At 40.1% G+C, this 24,609-nt stretch overlaps 1 protein-coding gene across 1 annotated transcript; it reads right to left on the bottom strand.

The window, feature by feature from the left end:
- Nucleotides 1-4,300: 4,300 nt before the first annotated feature.
- dgat1b (diacylglycerol O-acyltransferase 1b) lies at nucleotides 4,301-24,370 on the bottom strand. The gene is made up of 17 exons (XM_017472356.3): nucleotides 23,919-24,370; nucleotides 23,402-23,489; nucleotides 20,783-20,823; nucleotides 20,167-20,252; nucleotides 18,908-18,960; nucleotides 16,334-16,439; nucleotides 15,321-15,449; nucleotides 9,008-9,073; nucleotides 8,661-8,764; nucleotides 8,527-8,565; nucleotides 8,371-8,412; nucleotides 8,239-8,283; nucleotides 7,946-8,058; nucleotides 7,764-7,829; nucleotides 7,470-7,557; nucleotides 6,015-6,077; nucleotides 4,301-5,697 (listed from the first exon to the last, which is right to left on the bottom strand). Exons 1-17 carry the CDS (start codon nucleotides 24,131-24,133, stop codon nucleotides 5,533-5,535), a joined length of 1,509 nt encoding a protein of 502 aa, XP_017327845.1. The 5' UTR covers nucleotides 24,134-24,370; the 3' UTR covers nucleotides 4,301-5,532.
- Between the last annotated feature and the right edge of the window lie 239 nt (nucleotides 24,371-24,609).

The following is a 24,609-nucleotide window of genomic DNA, read 5'->3' as shown; positions in this document are numbered from 1 at the left end:
GTTCTCTCACCAAGAACTGCACCAGCTCATGACCATAGATTTTTGTTGGGCAGGATGACATTAATAATGACATAGCCCCCCCAAAAATAATGTTGATAGCCTAGCATGCTTGACTTATGCTGTAAACTACTATTGTGTATCTTTGGATGAAACCTGTAATAGGCAGTTGCTAGTCAACAACACACAGCTCCTTTGGAGTGGCTTTAGATATACTGTACCTATGTTCTACTGCATCTGATACAGCTGGTGTGTGTTTCCCATCACCAGTGTGTATATCATTAACCAGGGTAACCAGGTTGCACCAAAATCACCAGTCCAATTACGTACATATTAAAAACCACATAAAAGAACTTAAAGTGGCCCCTAGAAACTGGCCAAACTGGACATTGGGAACTGGAAAAGGGAGACACGTTTTTCTATGTTTTCTCAGTTTCGGTACATCAGAGGCCCCCAACCCCCGGGTCGCGACCCTGTAAGATGGAAGAGTTGCTACCAGGTCGCAAGTACATTCTGGGAAAATGTCTATATATGCAACTGTATTATTTATTGCACATTTTGCCTTTTAAGGGACACTATCCAAATTTACATAGAGGGCGCGATTTCAGAAAACACTGGTTCCACTCTTGGAACAGGTTCAGCCAATGTTAACAAGAGAGTAAAATAAATGTAGCTCGAAAGTTTCTTTAGTGACGGAGGTAAGAAAAGACCAAGCAATGGCGATGATGTAGACACAGCTACTGACGAGAAAAGGGGAAAAAAGAAATAAGTCTTTAACCAAAAATATGATGACTCGTATCTAAAATACGGTCACGTTGTTACAGGCAGTTCACATGCTCCAAACCCCATGTGTATAATATGTGGAGACAAATTAGCTAATGAATGGGTGTGTGAGTGTGTAAGTGATTTTGCCCTGTGATGGACTGGCACCCTGTCCAGGGTGTACCCCGCTTTGTGCCCGATGCTGCCTGGGATAGGCTCCAGGTTCCTCGTGACCCTGAAAAGGAGTAAGCGGTAGAAGATGGATGGATGGATGGAAATTAGCTAATGAGTCAATGAAGCCCTCAAAATTGCTTCGGCATCAAATTAAGCACCCAACATTGAAAGACAAACCCCTTGATTACTTTCAAGAAGCAGACTGGACATTTGCAATACGCTTCGAGTCTTGCTGTCCCCCATCCCTCCACCTTGGGACTGTAATGGGGGTCCAGGGCCCCCACTGATTGAGCGTTATGGTGAATTGTAATAGTGACATTGTGGCATAATTTGACGATTTCATGTAAAGTAAATGTTGAACAAATTAGTAAATTAATGATTGTTCTGATTACACCTCAAACCCCCCACCCTCACTGGCTATTTTCAAAAGGATATTTTCAAAAGTGGTGTAAAAAAGGTTGGAGACCTCTGCTGTACATCATAGACACACTGATTGCACTTAAACTTTGCCTTTGTTTGCGGAAATTTATTATAGGCTTGATTCCATTTTCCTATAAAACAAGATCTTGGTGACTGCGGAGTATTTTTAAATTAGCACAATTAGATGTAAATCTGGCAACCCTGTCATTAACTGTCCTGTAAACTGCTCCTCTTCCACTAAAAATGTTCAGAGAGCGAGCATGGGCCAGTGTGTTTCCTGTCCCACTGGGCCTCTAATAGTAAATTTTACAGCTCCCATTTGTAACCACTAGGTGCAATAATAACTCTATGGAGCTAAATTGGTCAGTGAGCGTTTTGCCTGAAGATTGCAACATTCAGAAAGGCAAGCAAATCAATGAAACATCTGCTTATGTCTGTCAAGTAGCAAATTACATCATTGGCCACTCAAAAGTTAGTATTTCAATGGAATTAAAAATGAGTGGGAGGAATTTATGAAGATTAATGTTTGTTGAACGGCTGATATATAGGGTGGGGAGCTGCCCCATCTGCCCCTATGGATGAGCCACCACTTTAACAGAGAGATTTTTCACATCTTTGTAGAATGAACTGCCACTTGATTGTTTCCCTTAAGTGCCACGAAAAAACACATTAAAATAAGTCAGAGATGAGTTAGGGTTGGTATGATGCCTTTATTATTATTATTATTATTTATTAATTTATTATTTACTATATTATTATTATTATTATTATATCTAAACAGCACATGGGCTGAAGCATACACTCAGTGAACACTTTATTAGGAACACCTGTACACTTACTCATTCATGCATTTATCTAACCAGGCAATCATGTAGCAGCAGTGCAGTGCATTAAATAATGCAGTTATGGGCCAGCAGCCTCAGGTAATGTTCACATCAACCATCAGAATAGGGGAGTGATTTCAGAGATTTCAGCTGTCGCTAGAGTTTACTCAGAATGGTGCAATAAAGAAAAAAACATCTAGTGAGTGGCACTTCTGCAGACAGAAATGCCTAGTTAATGAGAGAGGTCAATGGAGAATGGCCAGTCTGGTTCAAACTGACAGAAAGGCTACAGTAACTCAGATAACCACTCTGTACAATTGTGGTGAGCAGAAAAGCATCTCAGAATGCAATACACAGCGAACCTTGAGGGTACAAAAGCAGAAGACCATGTTGGGTTTCACTTCTGTCAGCTAAGAACAGAAATCTGAGGCTGCAGTGGGCACAGACTCACCAAAACTGGACAGATGACGACTGGAAAAATGTAGCCTGGTCTGATGAATCTCAATTTCTGCTGAGACACACAGATGGTGGTGGAGGTGGCGTAATGGTGTGGGGCCCATTAATACCAATCAATCATGAATGCCACAGCCTCTTTCAGTATTGTTGCATGTGCATGGCCACAGTTTACCATCTTCTAATGGCTACTTCCAGCATGATAATGCACCATGTCACAAACCAAAAGTCATCTCAAACTGGTTTCATGAACATGATAATGAGTTCAGTGTTCTTCAGTGGCCTTCCCCGTCACCAGTCTGAAACCAATAGAACAGCTTTGCGATGTGGTAGAACGGGAGATTCACAGCATGAAAGTGCACTTGAAAAATCTGCAGGAATTGTGTGATGTAATCATGTCAACATGGACCAGAATCTCAAAGGAATGTTACGAAGAATTGAGGCTGTTTTGAGGGCAAAGGGATGCCCTAGCCAGTATTAGTATAACATTCCTAATAAAGTGTCTGGTTAATGTACAATGGTTCAGAATTCATGATGTGCACTTTGGAAAATGAATACTCATGAAGATATTATGTTTAATGAATCATGTGACCCTGATTTAACCCAGGAAAACCAACACTTTTGTGCAAGGCTGTATTTATATTAAATTACTTCTTTTGTTACAGCCTGAGCCTTGTGGGAGAATTGTATCTGGGTTTGTGTGCTGATTTGTTCTCTTTCCTCCTGAGTGTTAAGCTCCGCCCCTGCGCACCTGGCTCCTGTTACCCTAAGGGCGCTCCATGATGGATAAATAAGACGGAAGATAAACGGAGATGTGCGCAGTGGTAAACAACCGAGTACGCCACTATGCCCAGCCTTTTGCTGGGGTGCAAGATGTGTTATGTGTTCTTTTCTTTGCCTGGTATTGTTGATGACGGCTAAAGCTTTGTGTGAGTCGTCTTGCGTTTGTTTTGGTTACTTTGAATCTTTGTTCCAATCGTAGTTCTTTTCTTGGTTTAGGGCATGAGAGTTTGTGTGTAACGTTCGTCCGTAATAAATGTAATCAGTCATCTCGCACCGTGTTTCCCGTGTCCCCCTTATGTTGCCCACCTCTTTCATACGAGTCTTTAAATGAGGGTTTTGTAACACTTTACACTAATGCATTGTGAATTGTCAAAGTACCCGCATTAAAAACTAATGTAAAAAATAAATAGAATAAAATAAAGCAGTGATGAGGATTTGTTCACTGTTCCAATAATTTTGAGAACCTTTGGCTTTGTTCAGGGTAGCATACATATAGGCTTGGGCAAAATTTGCTGAAAGGGTTGGGTTTGGGCTAGGGCTAGTCTTTTTCGGTGGCTTGGGTTGGGCTAGGGTTTTCCGGTGGTTTGGGTTGGGCTAGGGTTTTCCGGTGCTTTGGGTTGGGCTAGGGTTTTCCAGTGGCTTGGGCTAGTGTTTTCCTGTGGATTGGGTTGGGCTGGGGTTAATATTTTCCTTTGGATTGTATTGGGGTTAATGTTTTTCGGTGGATTGGGTTGGGTTGGGCTTGGGTTAGTGCTGATCTAGGGTAAAGTTTGGCCTTGGGTTAAGGCTGGTCCCTTTATACTTTATTCTATAAATATAACACCTGTTTATCCTATAAATAAAACAACCTTTCAGTGACCAAAAAAAAAACCCAAACGGACTCTGCATTATCCCACAACCTCCATCCTGACTTTATTCACTACACAATCAATGCAAAGGAAGTAGAAACAATGTAAACAATGTTCATATTTAAAATTGAGCAAGCATTATTCAATCATAAAATTCATTTTGTAAACATGCATGCACAATAGATGGCAGACAATTCCAAAAGTTACAAAACTAAAGAATTTACAACAAACTTGATGCAGACTAGAGCACAGAGCTACTGGTAAAAATAGATAAACTGCATCTCTGCATCAATGGCATTGATTCTCTACACTGTAATCATTCTTCCAGTACCGTGTGTCAGGCAGGGTTTTAAACAGGCCATAGTGTTGTAACGTGCAATCAACCTTTAAGATAGCGCTGTGTGAAATCATGCCTGCATCTCAGTGTTGGAGATAGGATGTTTATACAGTACTACTACAAGCTATTATACAATTTATCTCCAAAGCCATTTATCACCAACTTGTACTGATTGGAGGGACCTGGCACCCTCATCATCTTGAAAACAAATGGCTCTAAAAGGACTAAATCTGCAGAAAATATCACAGTCTGAGATTACACTGTATTCGCTATTCTATGGAATATAATTATGTTTGATGAATGTCTCCACACTAAGGTATAATTACATGGCCTAAGAGTTTCATTCATACACTTTATGATTTACAAGACACCAGTAGGTGGCACTCCCTGATTTTACAAGATTAAGTCCCTGAATTCTCCAGCATGAGCTCAGAGTAGATCAGACCACACTGAGAAACAAACATTATATTAAATTAAACATTAACAGTCTACAAATGTTCTTTTAATGCAAAATTTCAATGTTAGCCACTTTTACACAAAATGCTCTGTATTCTTTTGCAAAATTATGTAAAATGACAAATTACCCTTAAACACTTAATAAACCCCCCCATTTTTCCCTTTTAAGCCTATGATGCCGTAGATGTGATCCATTACATTTCAATATCAAATACATTTTTAAAAAAAATCATCCCTGTCCATTCCTAGCCTGTAATGCCACACAATTGTGAATTACATCTGCTACATCCAAGCAGTATCTTAAAAAATAATCTCAGTAAGGCACCATATAACTTATAACATATAACATGTTTCAAATTAATACCAGTGAATTCTGCCTATGAAGATCCTTCCTTTTTCTTTCTTTCAGGAAGACATTATTGGACATATGAGTTGGACGGCAGCGGGACAGTTTGGGTAGCAGTACACAATCTGGAGCTTAGAGAGGTGCTGGTTCTGCTGCTTCCTCCAGGTGGTGGACGACATAGTAGTCATGGACATACATAAGAACAGCTATTGGCTGGCCAATTATGAGAGAAAGCCACACGGCAGCATTTCCGTAGTTACCCCTGAGAAACCTGCCCACAAACCATGCCAATGGGAGCTGCAATAAAGACATTTCTTCAGCTTAAAATAGGGTACATATGTTATGGAAAAATATATTGTCTTTGCTAGTCATGACAGTTTTCATATATATATATATATATATATACATATATATATATATATATATATATATATATATATATATATATATATATATATATATATATATATATATATATATATATATATATATATATATATACACATACACACACACACACACACACACACATACATACATATACACACACACACACACACACATTCTGCATATTCTGTATGATAGGTTGCTTAGGAAATTCTGATAATTTTCACCTGAGCCATCATGCCCATGAATGCCCACAGTCTGAACATCCTCAGAGGAACGCTGACCAGATACTGCGTACACACACGTACACACACACACAAAAGCAATGAAAATGATTCGTGTATTTGAAGTAAGATCACACAAACATGGCAATACATAAAAACAAAAGCTTCTGTTGCAATTCATGTTCCAGTGCTAGATCAAACCAATCCAGAGCTCACACTCTACCAACTGGCAATCTGTTATCCTAGAAGTTCTCAAATTACTCTAACTAGTCAGAGCTGAGTAAGTTTGTTTCAGAACACTCCTCAGAAGGTCACTTTCTGAACAGGCCTGGACTTTCTCTGTGATATCTGGATGCACCTGTAGCTTATATACCCTTTGTCCTGTCGGTTTCTTTCAAGCGAGCGCTTATCGCAGAGAGCAGCAGGGCGATATGGTGTTGCTTTACGTGGCTCCTCATCCACAAAACTAATGCTCCAACCTTCACTTGTACTGAAGAATATGTACTGGGGTGTAAACCTCAGGCTTCCATACGATCCCATCCGATTTCAATTCAATATCTGACAATTCTACTGAATCTATACAACTATACAATACAATATGATCGGTTTTGAAGTGAGGCAATGATTCGATATTTTATGACACTACAGGATCTGTTATGATACGGTATATCACTGTTTGATTGAAAAGCCTCCAATAGATACGTGACCAATTTTGTTCAGAATCTTGGGGAAGGCCTACAGTTAATTTGCTAATGAAGATGACATAAAGAGGGACTATTTTAAGTATCAGAGTTTTGGGCAAATCACCGTGCTAGCCTATTTATACATCAGTTTAAAAATATAAATCATTTTGTCGGCCCGTTTTCGATAATATTTGTTTTATAATCAATACTAATACATAATTAATTTATAATCAATTATATTTCATAATAATAAATTCATGAGTGTTGCCTTGATTAAATTCAATAATTGCCTTTCAAATCAATGCATCGATCATTACACCCTTACTCAGTGCCTCAGGGGGCATATAGCCTTACAAGTGGCCTTTAATTAATCGGGGATTAAAAAAGATTAATCACAAATTCACACTTTTAATTGGTCCCCAGTTCTAATTTGTGTTACTTTGTGTTTCATACTGAGCTATATAGACATAAACAGTTACTGGATGTAATATTTGAGAAGTGTACACTTTCCACCGGTCCCAATTTCTAACAATACATACCTACTGTATATTCTTTCTTCCCGTCACCCAAAGCTTTTTGTTCTGTATCATTTCTGTAGTCTGCATGCCAGCTAAATAATTTTCTAGCTCAGATTCTGTTGCTTATATATATTTACTTCACTGTTTATCTCAAAATTGTATTCATGCATGTTAGTATCCCATACGAGTTGTTAATTTTAGTAGAAATTTACTGTTATTCAATATTCAAAAGCATGCTTGATTTATGTACACCTCACCTCATGAAAAAAGGCTGAGGCGAAGAATACTGCTGATTGGCTCACTAACTTGCTGGCCCCCTTTCTCAGCAAGGGCTTGTAAAAATGTCTTTGGAAAGAAAGAAAGAAAGAAGCAAGACAGAAAGAGAAAGAGAGAGAGAGAATAAACAGTCACTCAACACGGTAAATAAGCATGCTTAATGTGCCAGACGGATCACATCATAGTGTCTCTTCATTACAGTCTTGATACACTTCACTGCGCTGTATTTTATCCAGCGAACTCTTCAGCTGTCTACGCTTCTTTGAAAAACTTACCGAAGGCACCACTTATGGACAGGGATGTTCCAGTTTTGCCAGAAATAAGTTACAGTTTCTGCATTCCTGAAAAGAAAAAATGTGCAACATCTAAGAAATTTGTGTCAAAAGTGCTTCACTGTGTCATGATATATTCTATAAACATATACTTTACTTCTCTATTAACTAATAAATTCACATACCACCAGTCTCTGTAAAATTCTCGATCTCCAAACCTCAGAAGCTCAGCCACAAAGTTCATGGATGAGTGGAAAAAACAGTAAAAGAATATCAACCAGAGAAAATGGTTGGGGACCTGACATTCAAAGAAAAAGAAAAAAAAATCAAATGGTTTTGCATTAATTCAAGGATTTTATTTTCCCCTTCTGTGTTTGTTGAGCCACATTAACATTTATTTATTTTCGACCCAAAAAATTCCCGCTTTGAAGAAACCGCTATAAAAACAATATTTTTAACAGCTCCTCCTACTACTTACAGCTAGCCTGAGCAGGCGCTCAATCATTCTGGAGAAATCCATTTCCTGTGAAGGAAATGCAGGTTAATCCAAATCTCTACATGGTTTTGCTGAACAGAGAACAGTGAATGGTAGCTCAACATAACAGCATACCTGCAATGGCTTCATTGAACTTTGTATGACTGGTACCATCCACTGAAGAACAGAAAAGAACACAAGGAGAGAAAAAAAAGGAGCATGTTATAAAATCCCAGGAGAAATTATGATCCAAAATGTTTCCCCTAATGATAGCAAAAAATTATGGCATACCTGCTGTGTTAAGCCAACTAACAGCTGAGTGAGCAGCAACTGTAAGACAGATGGTTACATTGGCAATACAAGTAATGTATTCTAGTAAATTTTACAGATATGAAAAAAGAAAAAACCTTGACAATAACACCTACCATCTCGAACAACCTCCTGAGCAGGAATCCCATACGTACAGATTTAGAACGAGGAAAGTTCAGCTCGTAGCACAACGTGGGAGCAAAAACAAAATAAAACAAATCTGGACGATAAAGAAAAAATGATACCATGTTACATTTAATTGAATAAGTATATTGCCATTCTCTTATTCATCATAACACATATAATTCACTAACTGCTGTAAGTTATTCTGTATGTGTAGTTAAACCAAACAGGAAAGGTGTGCATTTATGAGACTGAGGAGTCCTGAGAGTTAAACTCCACAGTGCATTTGTCTTGTCTTTATGGAGGTGAATGAAAAACCAACCAAAGCTGGATCACTCACCTTTCAGAGAGAGGTTTCCAGGGTAGGACACATACACTTGTCCGCTGGTAGATGGTGTTGATGGACCTATTGTATGCAAGTATAGTCAAGAGATGAGTGGATAGATATTAGTTCATTTACACCCAAACCAGGCTTAAGTAATGTGGGCAGCACTGGCTCAATGGTAATAGGCTACTGCTATCAATATCACCATCGCTAGTACCCGATACTGCTGTTCTGACTCTGCTTCAGGTGAATTAGAATACTGTAGGAGGTGTAGGAGGTGAGTAAAGCAAACAAACAAACCACCAGTGCAACTTTATTTGATTATGAGTTAGCTAGTTGTGAAATCTATATGCCCATGTGTCAACTTGAACGTCTCAAAATCCATAGGGTTATGGAGAACCTGTTTCATGTAGGTTATTGAATAGGATGTATCTGCGTGAAGAGGATTTGGAAGTTTACTTCAAACTATTGCCATTTCCTTGCAAGGACAGAAGACAAGTCCTGAAAAATCTGGGTCACAGGTATCTTCTGACAAAAGTCAAAGAGACAGCTCATTCAATACATGATACTGGGATGAAGATGTGGGCATGCAATAACATATGAAGAAGTTGCACTTAATTGTCCAGAAACGCACAGGGCTGTGCATTAGGGCTGTGAAAAGAAAAAAAAAACCTATCAGAATTGCAATCCCAATTCGTTTCTCAATGGAATTCGACTCAAGAATAGAGCTGTTTTGCCATTTTTACTCAGGCCACTCTTGAATAAAACAGAGCTCCATTTTTTTTTTTTTACTGTAACAAGTAACTATAAAATGTTGTTTCAATGACCTCATGCATTCACCTGAAGCACAGCAAATCAAAAGACAAAGGGGGAGAAACAATGTTGGAAAACTGTGAGTAAATTTTAAAATGACCCAAACATAATAGTATTTACATACTAGTAATAGTATGTATATTTATTTGTTGTTAAAATTAAATGTATTCTATTACTAGTAATAGAAGCTAGTAGTGAGAAGGAACAAATATGTCCTAAACAAATGTTTTAATTAAATAAATAAATAAATAAATAAATAATAATAATAATAATAATAATAACAACAACAACAACAACAACAACAACAACAACAACAACAACAACAACAACACATTTCATTTATAGGCACCTTTCATGGCACTCAAGGTCACCTTACAAGCAGCAAAAGACATCAGATTGGCCTAAAAAACACAGAGGCCCTCAATACAGGCTTAAAAACACCACAAACAAGAAAAAAATGCATAGACAGTGACCGGAAAGCTTGTCTGAAAAGGTGCGTCTTGAGGCGAGATTTAAAAACAGAAAGAATTTCACAGTTTCGGATATCCTGTGGAAAGAGGTTCAATAATTGAGGGGCTGCGTAGCTAAAAGCTCAAGATCCCACAGAGGACAAACGCATGCAAGGGAGAACTAAAGTAAATGAAGAAGACGATCTAAGTGTATGGGCGGGAGTATATATGGAAAGAAGATTGTACAAATAGGAAGGAGCCAGATTGTGTAGTGCCTTATAGGTAAGAAGTAAAATCTTAAATTCAATGTGTTGTTTAACAGGAAACCAGTGCAAATTTTGAAGGACTGTGGAAATGTGCTCAACCGACGGAGTTCTAGAGATGATTCGTGCAGCCGAGTTCTGAACTAACTGAAGTTTATGTAAAAGTTTGAGAGGGAGGCCATAGAGAAGAGAATTACAATAATCAATGCGTGACGTGACTAGTGCATGGACCATGATGGCAGTCCTCCTTGTTGAGAAGGCTGGTCGGAGACGCTTAATGTTATGCATATGGAAGTATGCTATCTGAGTAATATAATTAATGTGAGCTTCAAATGAAAGAGTATTATCAAAGATAACACCAAAGCTGTTAACCTGCATAGAGAGGGAGACTGAGCAATTGTCAATAGACATGGAGAGACAGTTTGACTTTGCAAGATTATTTTTTGAAACAACAACAACAACTAAAATTTCAGTTTTGCTGTTATTAAGTTTAAGGAAGTTGTTTAAAAACCAAGTTTTAATTTCAGACAGGCAATTAAAAAGACAGGGAGGAGGACAGGTAGAGCTGGGTGTCCTCAGCATAACAATGGAAATGGATGCCAAATTTTCTGAAAATACTCCAAGCGGAAGGAGATAAATAATAAATAGCAGAGGGCCCAAGACTGATCCCTGCAGGACTCCAGTAGTAATCTGGGATGGTTTTGATCAGAATTGCCTTAATTGTACAGATTGAGTGTGACCTGAGAGATACGGTGTGAACCAAGCCAAGGCAGTACCAACAAATCGTATAGATTGTAATCTATCTAATAGGATAGTGTGAAAAATAGTGTTGAATGCTTCAGTAAAATCCAGAAGAATTAATATAGATAGAAGCCCTGAATCAGCTGTTACCAGTAAGTCATCAGGAGATTTTAACAAGGGCAGTCACAGTACTATGATATAAACGAAAGCCAGATTGAAATTGTTCATATAAGTTGTTATCATAGAGATGGTCATGAACCTGAGCTGCAACAACCTTTTCCAGAATTTTAGATAAAAAACAGCAAGTTTGAAATTGGGTGGAAATTATGAAAGTTATTTGGGTCAGCACCTGGCTTCTTGAGTACAGGAGTTATTATAGCAGTTTTAAGTTTATGTGGAACAATACCATTGAATATTGAGGAATGAATAATATCGGTGATTAAAAAAGAAAGAACTGGTAAACAGATTTTGACTAAGAGGGTTGGAAGTGGATTAAGATTTTCAAATAATTTTAGTTCTCATCTATTGTAGGATGTTTAAAAGTGGAGAAAGTAGAAGATAGAGGCAGAGGACAACTGAGACAAGAAGAATAACAGGCTTGGTTCGAAGCAGACAATGACTGGTGGATATTTCCTATTTTTGCGTTACAAAAGGGTCAAAAAAAGCATTACATAATGCAGTTGAATGCAAGTGTGATGGGAGAGGATCAGCGGGCTGTAAAAAATTATTCATCACAGAGAAAAGAGTTGGGACATTCCCTTCACTGGACGTCATCAAATTTGAGTAATGGTTGGATTTAGCTGTAGAGAGAGTAGCTTTATATTTTTTCATATGATCAGCATACATTTCTTTGTGTGCTAAAAATCCGGTTTTGAGATGCAGACGTTCCAAACGACGACCTTGAGCTTTTAGCTGGCGTAGTTCAGGTGTGTACCTACACGGTTCAATTGACAAATGAAACGGTCCTGGATTTTAGAGGTGCATGCACATCAAGAAGCGACTGAAGTCCATCATTGTAATGAAATACCAGATCATCAGGAGTGGATAGACTGCCCTTGCTAGGGAGGCTTGCAAGACCTTGCACGAGTACAGATACATCAATATTCTTGATATTCTGGAATGAAATGGCCCAACATTGATTACTTTGAAATAGAGTTAACTGGGCATTAAAGACACCAGCACAGGATCTGAAAAGGTTGTGTCAGAAGCAGCACAACTGTGGCGGGGTTATACCAGAGCAACAGACAAGATGGAGAATATGACCATTCGAGTGTGTAGGAAAATTGATCAATTGTTGTATACCAAAGCTATCAAGACATGATAAGAAGTCCCTCGTAGTTGTACTGTATGCACTGTCAATGTGTATATTAAAATCACCAACAAGGATCACATTGGGAGAAAGGAAGCTGATAAAATTTAAAAAGGCAGAAAAGTCTGTTTAAAAGCTAGTGTTTGCTTTAGGACAAGCACAGTTGGAACTGTGCCATTAATCTGTAAGGCAAGAGATTCGATTGAAGTGAATTCAGGCAGAGTTAAGTGAGACTGTGACGAGCAGGAGGGAGTGGTCAGGCTGTGAGGACGCACACCTTGCACTGATTTGGATAATCAGTTGGAGGGAGAGCTAAAGGAGTTGCTGGAAGCACCGGGGTGGGGAGGAGCGGTTGCCGGGGAGGAAAGGGGAGCGAGGACCCGCTGCTTTCTGCCGGGGAAGCAGATTGGTGGCTGCCGTCCACATGAAAAGGGGAGGAGCCACAGACACCCGTTCAGAAGTCCAGTTCCGTCGCCCGACATTGTGGGGGATCGCTTCCCAGCTGGCAGAGAACTAGATGACAGCGTTTCAGGGAGCGGAGTGTTTTTTCCTCTCTCCTCTCTCTCTCTCCTGTTTACTCCTTCTCTATCCCCTCATCCTCCCTTCGTCTCCCCTTTCGCTACCCAGGATGCAGGACCACCCTCCTGAAAGGGTGGGAGTGGGTGTACGTCAGGCTGGAGGCCTGAATCTTGTGGAGGAGTATGACGAGGAGAAGGGAGTGGCCAGGCTGTGAGGACGCACACCTTGCACTGATTTGGCTAATCAGTGGGAGAGCAAGATAAAGGAGTGGCAGGAAGTGCCAGTGGTAGAGAGTGTGTGGTTTATGTTATGATTATGTTCTGTTTAAGATTAAACTTTGTTTATGTCCAGCCGGTTCCCTCCTCCTCCTTGCCTGACTTATAAGTTTGTTACAGCAACACTTCCCATTTCTCATTGTATATTATGCAAGACCTCTGCCACGACCTGACGCACGGGGTTTGCAGGTGTAAACATAGCCTGGAGGGCTAAAACGGTTGAGTTGTGAAAAATCATCCTTATACTGGCAAATCTCAGATAAACAAAAAAAGTCAAACTTATGATCAGACCGTAGATCATAAACGACGGGACCTTTATTGGAAAGCGATCGTAGATTCCACAGACCAAAGGAAAGTTATTTCCGGTATTTGTGGTGGCTGAACTGGTTAAGTTTGCTAATACACTTTCGGTCGACGGACCGTGTGGGTTTCTTTGTGAGGCGAGATTTTGAATACCAGAATGATCGTATTGTACTTGTGGGATTGATGATGTAGTTCCGCCGAGATCCCCGATGGCAAAACTAAAATGCAGGAATTGTAGAAGGAATGCAGCGGTAGGAATGCAGTGGTGATGGTGGCTTGGAGAGGCGGAAGTTCAGTTGTAGAAGTTCAGTCACCATATACAGAAGCATCGAGGTCACTGGATGACAGATGGATGTAAGAATGATCCAAGCAAATGTAGTCCATGCTGGTAGCTTGGCGATCTTCATACTTTCCCCACTCAGAGGCCCAGGACAGTAGATCCCAGGGGAAAGAGAAAATGGCGAGCAGAGAAAATGGCGAGCAGTGGCAAACAGACAGAGCAGGCAGACCGGCAGCTCCAGAGATCGGTAGGTAGAGCCAACTTCAGAATCAAGCAAAGAAAATACCACAAAAATACCACCAAGAGCCAAAAATAAAGCGATTAGCCTCATCTAACTTCTCAAGAGCAGCGGCAGACAATTACACCAGTGTTCACTCGGAGACGCCGAGATAATGTTTGACATTAATGTATTAATTTCTAAACAAACAACAATTAAATAGTGGGGCACATTGGCTTAGGGGTTAGCATGTTTGCCTCGCACCTCCAGGGTTGGGGTTTGATTCCCGCCCCCACCCTGTGTGAGCAGAGCTTGCATTTTCTCCCCGGGGGTTTCCTCCCCCAGTCCAAAGACATGTGTCGTAGGCTGATTGGCATCTCTAAATTGCCTGTACTATGTGAATATGTGTGTGCGATTATGCCTTGCGATGGGCTGTCCAGGGTGTCCCCTGCCTTGTGCCCCGAGTCCCCTGTAGGATAAGTGGTACAGAAAATGGATGGATGGACAACAATGAAATGAATGAATGGGGTGAGTGAGTCATGGCTGCACAGGTTGCCTTGCTCAAAACTCCCCAGTGAAACATTATGCACAGCAAACATTTATCAAGACCAATTTTCATCCACAAGTGGCCGAGTTGCTATCAGCAAAATAAATGAAATGACTCATTATTAATCCAGGTTTCCTTTTAGATGTGGGAGGCCACACTGTGCTCTTAATTCTTAATTGCAGTACAGACATCCCACTAAACCAGTCATTCAAAATGCAGGTAGCACACTCTGCTACATTAAGATAAGAATGTAATAAATACATAATGATCAGAGAAGCATGAGTGAGAATCGTGATTTCAATTCTAAGCAAAAAAAAAGAATTCTATTCCTATTTCATGGAGAAATAGGTGATCTATTACAGGCCATTGTACTGCAGGAGTCCCATAACTAAAACTGTAGTGGCCTTGTGCAATATTTTGTCTCCAAACCTCATTTCTGCTGTGTGTTGTTAAAACTATTTGATATCTAGAATAACTGTCATATTAATTGGGTGTGAAACTAAAAAATGTAAATGAACTGATCTGAATGTTGTAAACTATTCAGTGAGCATGATCAGTATGGAAGAATTGCAGGTTGATTCTCCTTGCCTAGAGGATAGTGAGTGTACTCACATGACAGCGATCTGGACAGGCTGCGAGCCTTCGCGTGCGTCCTTTCCCTGCACCACCTGTTCACGTCCTTATATGAGTAGAGCTTCAGAAACAGGATAGTGTAGACGGCCAGCGCAAAGGCGCCGCCAACTAAACAGAGCCAAGAGTACAAGAGCAAATGAGGAAAGACAGGAAATTGTTGAGAAAATGAATTTTATATGTGCAAAAGACATACAGCAAAAGAATCTAAATACAAGGACAATTGTTACTACGGTAACCAAACGCGAAATCACGTACAACATTTTTAAGAGCGCCATTAGGATGATCCTCAATTCAAACTGAGACAACACATAACTCAATAAACTGAAATTGTCATAACACAAGCCCATAAGCAACCTGATGACACAGTCCTGGCACTGAAGATGCGTGTGTAGGCCACCACAGCTTTATCAATAGCAGCCATATGCCGGGTGGAAATGGCCCATGCAGGGACTCTTGGGCTCAGCTCTAATGCCAGTAACAGCCCCAGTGGCCTCACCGCTGACCTTACTGTCTCATACACAAGGGTAGAGTGTGGCACAAACCCAACAGATGGAGTGCCTTTGGCACCTCCCATTGTGCTAACAGATGAGGTAGAATAGGGGTGCCAGAAAAAAGGTTTACACCAGGGGAAATAACGCGATATGTTTCCCAATAGATACTAGACAAGCTGCGAGAAGTCTTGATAGCTTTATGAGAGCACTGTAAAGGGAACATAAGGCAATATTTGGTTATAATATAGATGGTATAAGTTTATCAGTCTGTGGATGACGTTTTAATTCTTTAATTACAATTTCCTTAAAGTGGCATTCTCATAATGATGAAATCAGTACTTAGAGCCATGTGGCCAGTTTGTGTGGAATTTCCCGGTCAGACGGACAAGTGATAAATTAGCTGTGGCTAGATTTGACTAATGTTAATCACTAATTATACAAACTCATAACTACACTGTTTAGAGGATATCTGGGAGAAGGCGGCCATTGTGCATTCCTCACCTGGTGTTACAGAGGGCAGCATGAGCACAGTGACCACTGGAAAGCACAAGATTACTGACAGATTGACGATGTGAATAATCAGGCCAATCTGCTCCCCGAAGTTTCCCTGGATGAAGGGGGGGGGGGGGGGGGGGGGGATCAGAACTCAGATTTGCTTTTCTTCTTCATTCATTATTATTATAAAAAAAAAAATATATATATACATTCGTGCTTGAAAGTTTGTGAACCCTATAGAATTGTCTATATTTCTACATAAATATGACCTCAAACAACATCAGATTTTCACAGTCCTAAAAGTAGATAAAGAGAACCTAATTAAACAACGGACACAAAAATATTATACCTGGTCATTTATTTATTAAGGAAAATAATCCAATATTGCATATCGTGAGTGGCAAAAGTTTATGAAGAATAGCGTTCGGTATCTGGTTTGACCCAGTTGTGCAGCAATAATTAAACATTTCGGGAACTGTTGATCAGTCCTGCACATCAGCTTGGAGGTATTTTAGCCCATTCCTCAGTACCGAACAGCTTCAACTCTGAGATGTTATTGGGCTTCCTCACATGAACTGCTCGCTTCAGGACTTTCCGCAAAATTTCTATTGGATTAAGGTTGGGACTTTGATTTAGCCATTCCAAAACGTTATTCTTCTTTACTCGTTCTTTGGTAGAACGACTTGTGTGCGTAGGGTCGTTGTCTTGCTGCATGACCCACTTTCTCTTGAGATTCAGTTCATGGACAGATGTCCTGACGTTTTCCTTTAAAAATCGCTGGTATAATTCAGAATTCATTATTCCATGCTGTCCTGGCCCATGGACTCATGGACATTAACATTAGCCAACGTGAAAGCGACCTTTACTTGCTTAGAAGTTACCCTGGGTTCCTTTGTGACATCACAGACTATTACATGTCTTGCTTTGGGGTGATCTTTGTTGGTCGATCACTTCCTGGGAGGGTAACAATGGTCTTGAATTTCCTCCATTTGTCCACAATCTGTCTGAATGTGGATTGGTGGAGTCCAAACTCATTAGAGATGGTTTTGTAACCTTTTCCAGACTGATGCGCATCAACACATTTTTCAGAATTCTTCAGAAATCTCCTTTGTTTGAGCCATGGTATACTTCCACAAATGTGTTATGAAGATCTTTGAAGACTTTGATAGATCCCTACTCTTTAAATAAAACCGGGCACTCATTCGCACCTGATTGTCAGCCCATTGATTTAAAACACCTGACTCTAAAATTTCACCTTCAAATTTACTGCGAATCCTAGATGTCCACATACTTTTGGCACTCACATATACACAACATTGGATAATTTCCTCAATAATAAAATATTCCTCGTCTCGCTGGGGCGGTGTGGTGTGGGGCAGTCTATTAGAAATGTATTTTATTATTAGTTTTTTTTTTTAATTTCTTCCTTTTTTTTTTTTACCTCTTCTTCCTTTTCTTTATTATACATTTCATACAGTTACCCTATGATAGCCCATACATACACAATCTTGCATGTGTGCACACACACAGATACATACACCCTGAACCATCAACTACAGCATGTGCCCATTGATTAAATAGATACAAAGTACACATTAACACCTACAATCATAATGCATTTTTTTTCTTTCTGTTCCTTTATTTGCTTTTTTTTCTCTTTATTTATTTATTTTTCTTGTTCTGTCACATCTTTCTGTCTTTTCTTTATGGTCAACTGTCAATTTCTCTACTTATTTTCCATCTTCCTCACTGTAATCTGATGATGTTTTAGGTTAGGATTTATGCATAAATATAGACAATTCTAAAGGTTTCACAAACTTCTGAGCCCCATTGTACATTAAAACCACAGATGAGAGATTTCGAGACCATGTACTGTATGATCTACAGCAGTGCTTCCCAAACTTTTCCAGGGCAAGGCCCCCCAAATGGCATTAAAATTTGACTGAGGCCCCCTTTTGCAAGATGTCTTTAAAACACATTAAAAATACAGACTTCTGAATATATCCCCCCCTTTTTATTATTATTAATAATTACATCTTACATCTTTACATTACATTAGGAATTGATTGTGTGTGTGTGAGAGAGAAAGAGAAAACATACATTTATTTATTTTTCACACTAAATTGTTGAGGCCCCCCGGGGTGCCCCCTGGTGGCCGCGACACCCACTTTGAAAACCACTGATCTACAGTACTAGGTGATCCCAAAAGTCTCCATACATAGAGGGAAATTAACACGTTTTAGGAAAACGTCTTCCAAAATTTTTCATACTGTCATACATACAAAAGAACCACGTATTTAAATCATTTTCATTGCTGGATCGGGATGCTATCGCAAGTTTGTGATGGACTTGAACAGGAAACATGGCAGGCACATCACACACGACTCTGTTGCCAAACTTATTAACAAATTGAAAAACACTGGAAGTGTTGCAGACCATTCGAGAAGTGGACGTGCAAGAACATCCACTGACGAAGGCACAACCGACGGGCAAACCTAGTCCCTTATACATGGAGACATTTGGGACACCCTCGATGTCTTTAGTTCTGTAATGGTTTGGGTTTGAAGCTGGCAAACTTACAGTGGCTAATTTCCTCTCTGTGTACAGCGCCACAAGTATGAACACATTTGAAACTGGAAAGACACAGAGATACATTATGAACCACTGGCCTTGCAAAAAACAGAACAAACAAACAAACAAAAACACAATATAGTCTTTAAAAATAATGCCTTGATATTACAGCTTTCCCTTACTCCCATAAACTCCCAGACTTACATTCCATACTCTCATAACTTTCCTATAAGTTTAAAAGTAATAACTGAATAATAAGCCGGACATTTAAGCGGTTAAGATGATACGAAGAGATTTACTGATATGGTACAACAATGATCACATTTATTATGAAGTGCTGCCAGCGATTTTATGCCCCAAATCAGCCACGTCATCCTTATTTAAGCAGAAATAACTGTTGTTGTTGTTGTTTTTTTCCATTAACAATCTGTAATCTTACACTGCTCTAAATAAAAATGTCATTCTTGTCATTTCTGCATCAACTGCAACAGCTGATCTTTATCCATGCACACATAAGCAGTTTTATACTCTAACAAGCTAAGGATCTCCTAACAAAAATGCTAAACGTAACATTTACAGTACTTTTAAAGAGAAGGAAAAATTAAGCAGCAGACATCCGTTAATTAATAATATATGCACAAAGTGATTTAATATGCACCTGACATACAGCAGCACTCAGCAGCAAAGGAGCTTTTTAGTATGTCACCAATCAAAACAGGGTCAACCTTTTGCCCTCAGAATTAACCCAGTGACAGGCACCACACACACACACACACACACACACACACACACACACACACACACACAAAACATCACAGTGATGGAGCTGAAAGTGTGCTTAGCAGAGACTTAGCAGAGTAAAGATAAGCAGAAAAACACACACCTTTCATCCAGTAACAGAATTACTTCTTTGAAACAGATTACCGAAACAGAATAATTTATTTTGGAAAGAAGTAGAAGAAAAAAAACCCCACACTGTTCCAAAAGTACAGATAAAGCATTCGAATGCTGTTGGCTGTTGTGCTTGAATAAAGACTCACATACAAAAGGGAGGAAGATTTTCTCTCTGTGAAGCCAATGTACAATCACTACCTCTTAGATATTATTGGTGAGCAAATACTTTAAAAAGCAGCTCACTCAAGGCCGACAGGTTGTCCGACTGCTGCTTGCGGCAATTACGGCTCATCTTGTAATACATTTCACTACATAGACACATTTCACATAAATAAACTAAAAGAATACTTTAGAGAAGTGCAGGATAAACATACCAATGACCAGGCATGCGGCAGGCCATCTATACGGATCCTTCAGGAACAGTGACACCACTTGAATGGGGTCCACTAGTACACCATACCTACATACAAACAGTATAAAGTAACTACAAAGGTGACTAAATGACCTGGAATGCATTTACAAAGTGGCACTTATTCATGTTTATACGTTCTCCTTATCGAACAATCAACAAAATACTTGTTCCTACTTGTCTCCCTTGCACATCTGCTCTAACCGTGGCTCATAAATGTTTGTTTTGCATGTGAAAGTGTTTGTATGGCTGTGACTAGAGCTGGCAGCTGGAACATAACTGCTTGCCTACAGTGGAGTACAACATGATAGTAACATATGGTGCCCTCAGCATGGGGCTCAGCAGTCCCACTGAGTCCTAGCTGGTCCTGTGCATGCACCCAGCAACCCAAACATCTCTACTATTCCAGTCATTATAGTTAATAGTTAGGTGGTGTATTAGACATATGGTCCCCACAACAAGTGTTCTTTATTTCAAACTGGCCTCTTGCACAGGCCAAGCCTGACACCATAGAGAATTTTTAAATGAAGGAAGCTAACTGCACGTCATGAAAACTGCGCTAGTATGTAATGTCTACAAACCTTAGAAGGTTCTCCAAGAACAGACGTGCATTACTCAAGATCTGTAACACGAGGGGAAAAAAAGTGACACAGAAGCCACAAGGAAATTGTGCGTTAATTAACCAGACCATTTATAATATAACATATTAATATAATTTCACTGCAATTTACACATTATAAGAAAGAAAATGGATTATTGTCACCACTTTCTCATTTTGAAAATAAACTTATCTGCTTTTAAAGAATAGCACATTCTATGGAGCAGTGAAACAGCCTGAACTATACAGTATATAAAGAAAACCATGTCTCTGTAGTACCCTTGTAAACCCTCAAAGGCAGAATGAAACATGCAAATGTTTCCATCCCCATTTGAAACGGAGAATGAACAAGCTAACCTCAGCTTGGGTTCATGAAGAGGAGCTGTTTCAGGAAATCTATTCTTAGGTGCCACTTGGCACTAACTGTGTCCCCCAAACACACTGCACAACAATGATTCATCGAGTGCCAAGTGAGTGTCATGCCACATTCTTCAGCAAGATCACTCGTTTCTGAGCTACTTTAAATGCATCCAGGAATGGTAATGCATCAGAATCGCTAATTCGAATCTGTCTAATGATTTCAATGTTACAGAAGAATTGTTTAAGATTTCTACACGGTCATGCTCGGTGTATGTTACACACCACCAAGCAGCTTGTTACACTAATATACGTGGTACTGTATTAGTGACTATTGTAAAAGACACCCCAGCGATAGGCGGCTTCACTGTGTTCTTTATGTGGCCATGGTTACAGCTGGACTATCCAATCAGCCCATCATGTGACAGAAGTGCAATGCATACAGACCAAGAGCTTCACATGACATAAAAAACATACTGTACAGGTCAAAAGATCCATTAAATGTTCACATAAAACGTCAGCCTGCTCTTTTTTAATCTTGAACAGTCCAGTTTTGGTGACCCTGAGCCCACTGGAATCTCAGATTCCTGTTCTTGGCTGACAGGAGTGGAACCTGATGTCTTCTGCTGTTGTAGCTCATCCGCCTCAAGGTGTGGCTTCCTGTGCATTCCAAAATGCTTTTCTGCTCATGCTGTTGTAAAGAGTTGTTAATTGAGTTAGCCAGTCTCACCTGACTACTCTCATTAACAAGGTGTTTCAGCCTGCAGACCCTCTGCTCACAGGATGTTTTTTCTTTATTGTGCCATTCTGAGTAAACTCTAGAGACTGTTGTGTGTGAAAATCCCAGGAGACCAGCAGTTTCTGAAATATTCATACCAGCCCGTCTGGCACCAATAACCATGCCACAGTTAAAATTACTGAGGTCACAATCTGATTGTTGATGTGAAACTTAACTGAAGCTCTTGACCTGTATCTGCATGAATTTATGCATTGTTCTGCTGATGTATGAATGGCTGATAAGATAACTGCATGAATGTTCAAGAGTACATGCGTTTCTATTTTCACAACCATACACTAATTCCCACCTAGGCACAGTTTAGCATAGCCAATCCACCTTCCAGCATGTTTTTTTGGAGGTCGGTGGAAACCAGAAAAGTTGTAAGAAACCTATACAGATAAAGGGTGAACATGCCTGCTGCGCCACAAACTGGTTTCCAAATTTCAGATGAAGTATAAAGTTAGTAAGTTTACGTGCAAGTTATAGCTATATAGCTCTTCATAAATATACATTATATGGTCAAAAGTTTGCAGGCAGCTGACCATCACATCCATATGTGCTTACTGAACATTCCATTCCATATTTAGTCCCACCTTTGCTGTCATAATAACCTCCACTCTTCTGGAGGACTTTGGAGCATACCTGTGGGGATTTGTGTCCATTCAGCCACAAGAGCATTAATGAGGTCAGGCACTGATGTTGGGTGAGGAGACCTAGCATGCAGTCTGTGTTCAGTTTATCCCAAAGGGGTTCAGTGGGGTTGAGGTCAGAGCTCTGTGCAGGCCACTCAAGTTCTTCCACTTCAACCTTGGCAAACCATGTCTTTATGGAACTCACTTTGTTCGCAGGAGCACGGTCATGCTGCAACAGGTTTGGGCCTCTTAGTTCCGGTGAAGGAAAATTGTAACGCTACAGCATACAGAGACATTCTATACAACTGTGGGCTTCCAACTTTGTGGAAACAGTTTGGGGAAGAACCGCATATGGGGTGTGATGGTCAGGTGTCCACATACTTTAGCCATAGACTGCATAGACTAGCGCTCTCAGAAAGAAATCTCTCAACCATTATTTCCTTCGTTCGATGCCTTCAGTATCTCAATGTTCAGCAGCTATTTTAAAATGAAACTGTGCAGGGTGGTAGATCCCGAGACATACTGCAATACTGAAGTAAGGCAAACCCTGCACAATTTACGTGACAGGTGTCCTATTTCTTTTACGGTGTGGCCTTCTGACGACCGAGAGGCATTTGCTGTGTTCAAGGATTATTAACTCACTTCAACAAAGGTACTCAGTGACTCATGCATGACAATGAAGCAACACCGATGACTTTACGTGATGCCACATTCTTAGAAAAGGAAAAAGGAGATAAGACTGGTGCAGATTGATGTCTTTTTTCACTCATACATGTTCCAGCACATCCAGGCTACAGTTACAATCTGTCATCTGTATGCAACCGATCAGACTCACCAGCATGACAAGACACCAGTTCAGAATGCCTCTGTAATTTCGGAAATGGCTTGCAGAGCTCAGCATCGACTCTTGCAACCTGTGGCAACTGTAAGAACGGAAGTGAAGCAATAGACTTAATCAAGCAGTTAAAACTGTTCTGCAATGTGGACCACATACAAGCTACAACAAGTTTCTATGTTAATAAAGACACCTAATAAGGAGAATCAGTGTATCAGGCACCACTGATCAATGTACTGTGTTGTATCTGAAGCAACATGGTGTAAGACACATCATTGTTATTCATTAACTTGGATATAAGACATTAGTTCAAAAGATACATGTGAGCTGAGTAGTGCTTCATAGTACAGTCACACCCAACTGCTTTCAAAACATGGGCTACATCTGGAAAGTATATAGTACCAAACATTATGGAGAAATACCATCACTACATATACACACCAGTTTTTAGAGGCTACATGAGGGAAAATATCGTATCACACTACTTAGGATATTTCCACAACAACCCCTCCCTCACCTCAGGTTATCATTATGACTATCTTTTGGCTTCTCCTCAGGTAAAAAGCGCGCGCGTGTGTCCTGTCCCTTGTGTTTGGGTTTAGTCCACGTGCGACTGTTGGTATCAGCTGAGCTCGCGCCATTCGGACGTTTCACGAACTCGCCCTTGGCGCTGGTGATGGTCGCGCGCCTTCTGCTGCGAGTTACAGGACGGAAGTCGTTCTCGTCACCCATGAGCACACTGAAACACTGCAATGTTTCACTGAGTAAAAGAATCCGGCTCAGATGAAGCACGGTCCACTCGTATCCATTGTGTTTGCTTCGAACAAAACCTCTCCTCTGAAAAGGGACAGTATTTCCTAATTGCAGCGCGTGCTCGAGTTTTTACAGGGTGTGTGTGTGTGTGTGTTTCCCCACGTCACAACTTCTCGTGTTCGCGCTGAACTTTTCCCTGGATGTATTTCCGCACTTTCAAAACCTTCGGGCACAGTAGTAAAGAGCAGCTTCCTGTGTCGAACCAATAATAATCCACCTGGAACAGTGAATAGGGAGGGGGGGGGGGGGGAGCCCAAAAAGAGGTAAGTGTTCCTGGCTACGCCAGATCCAAACTTTATGCCAAGTTGTGTTTTCAAATAAAATAGTGACGTGCAAATTATTTATTTATTTATTGCATATTATCCTATTTATTATGCAGTGAGGTGTATTGGGCG

The sequence above is a fragment of the Ictalurus punctatus genome, chromosome 1 (genome assembly GCF_001660625.3).
Source record: "Ictalurus punctatus breed USDA103 chromosome 1, Coco_2.0, whole genome shotgun sequence".
Taxonomy (NCBI): domain Eukaryota; kingdom Metazoa; phylum Chordata; class Actinopteri; order Siluriformes; family Ictaluridae; genus Ictalurus; species Ictalurus punctatus.
Note: the sequence above shows the minus strand (reverse complement) of the source record. Positions and strands in the feature narration are given on the sequence as shown.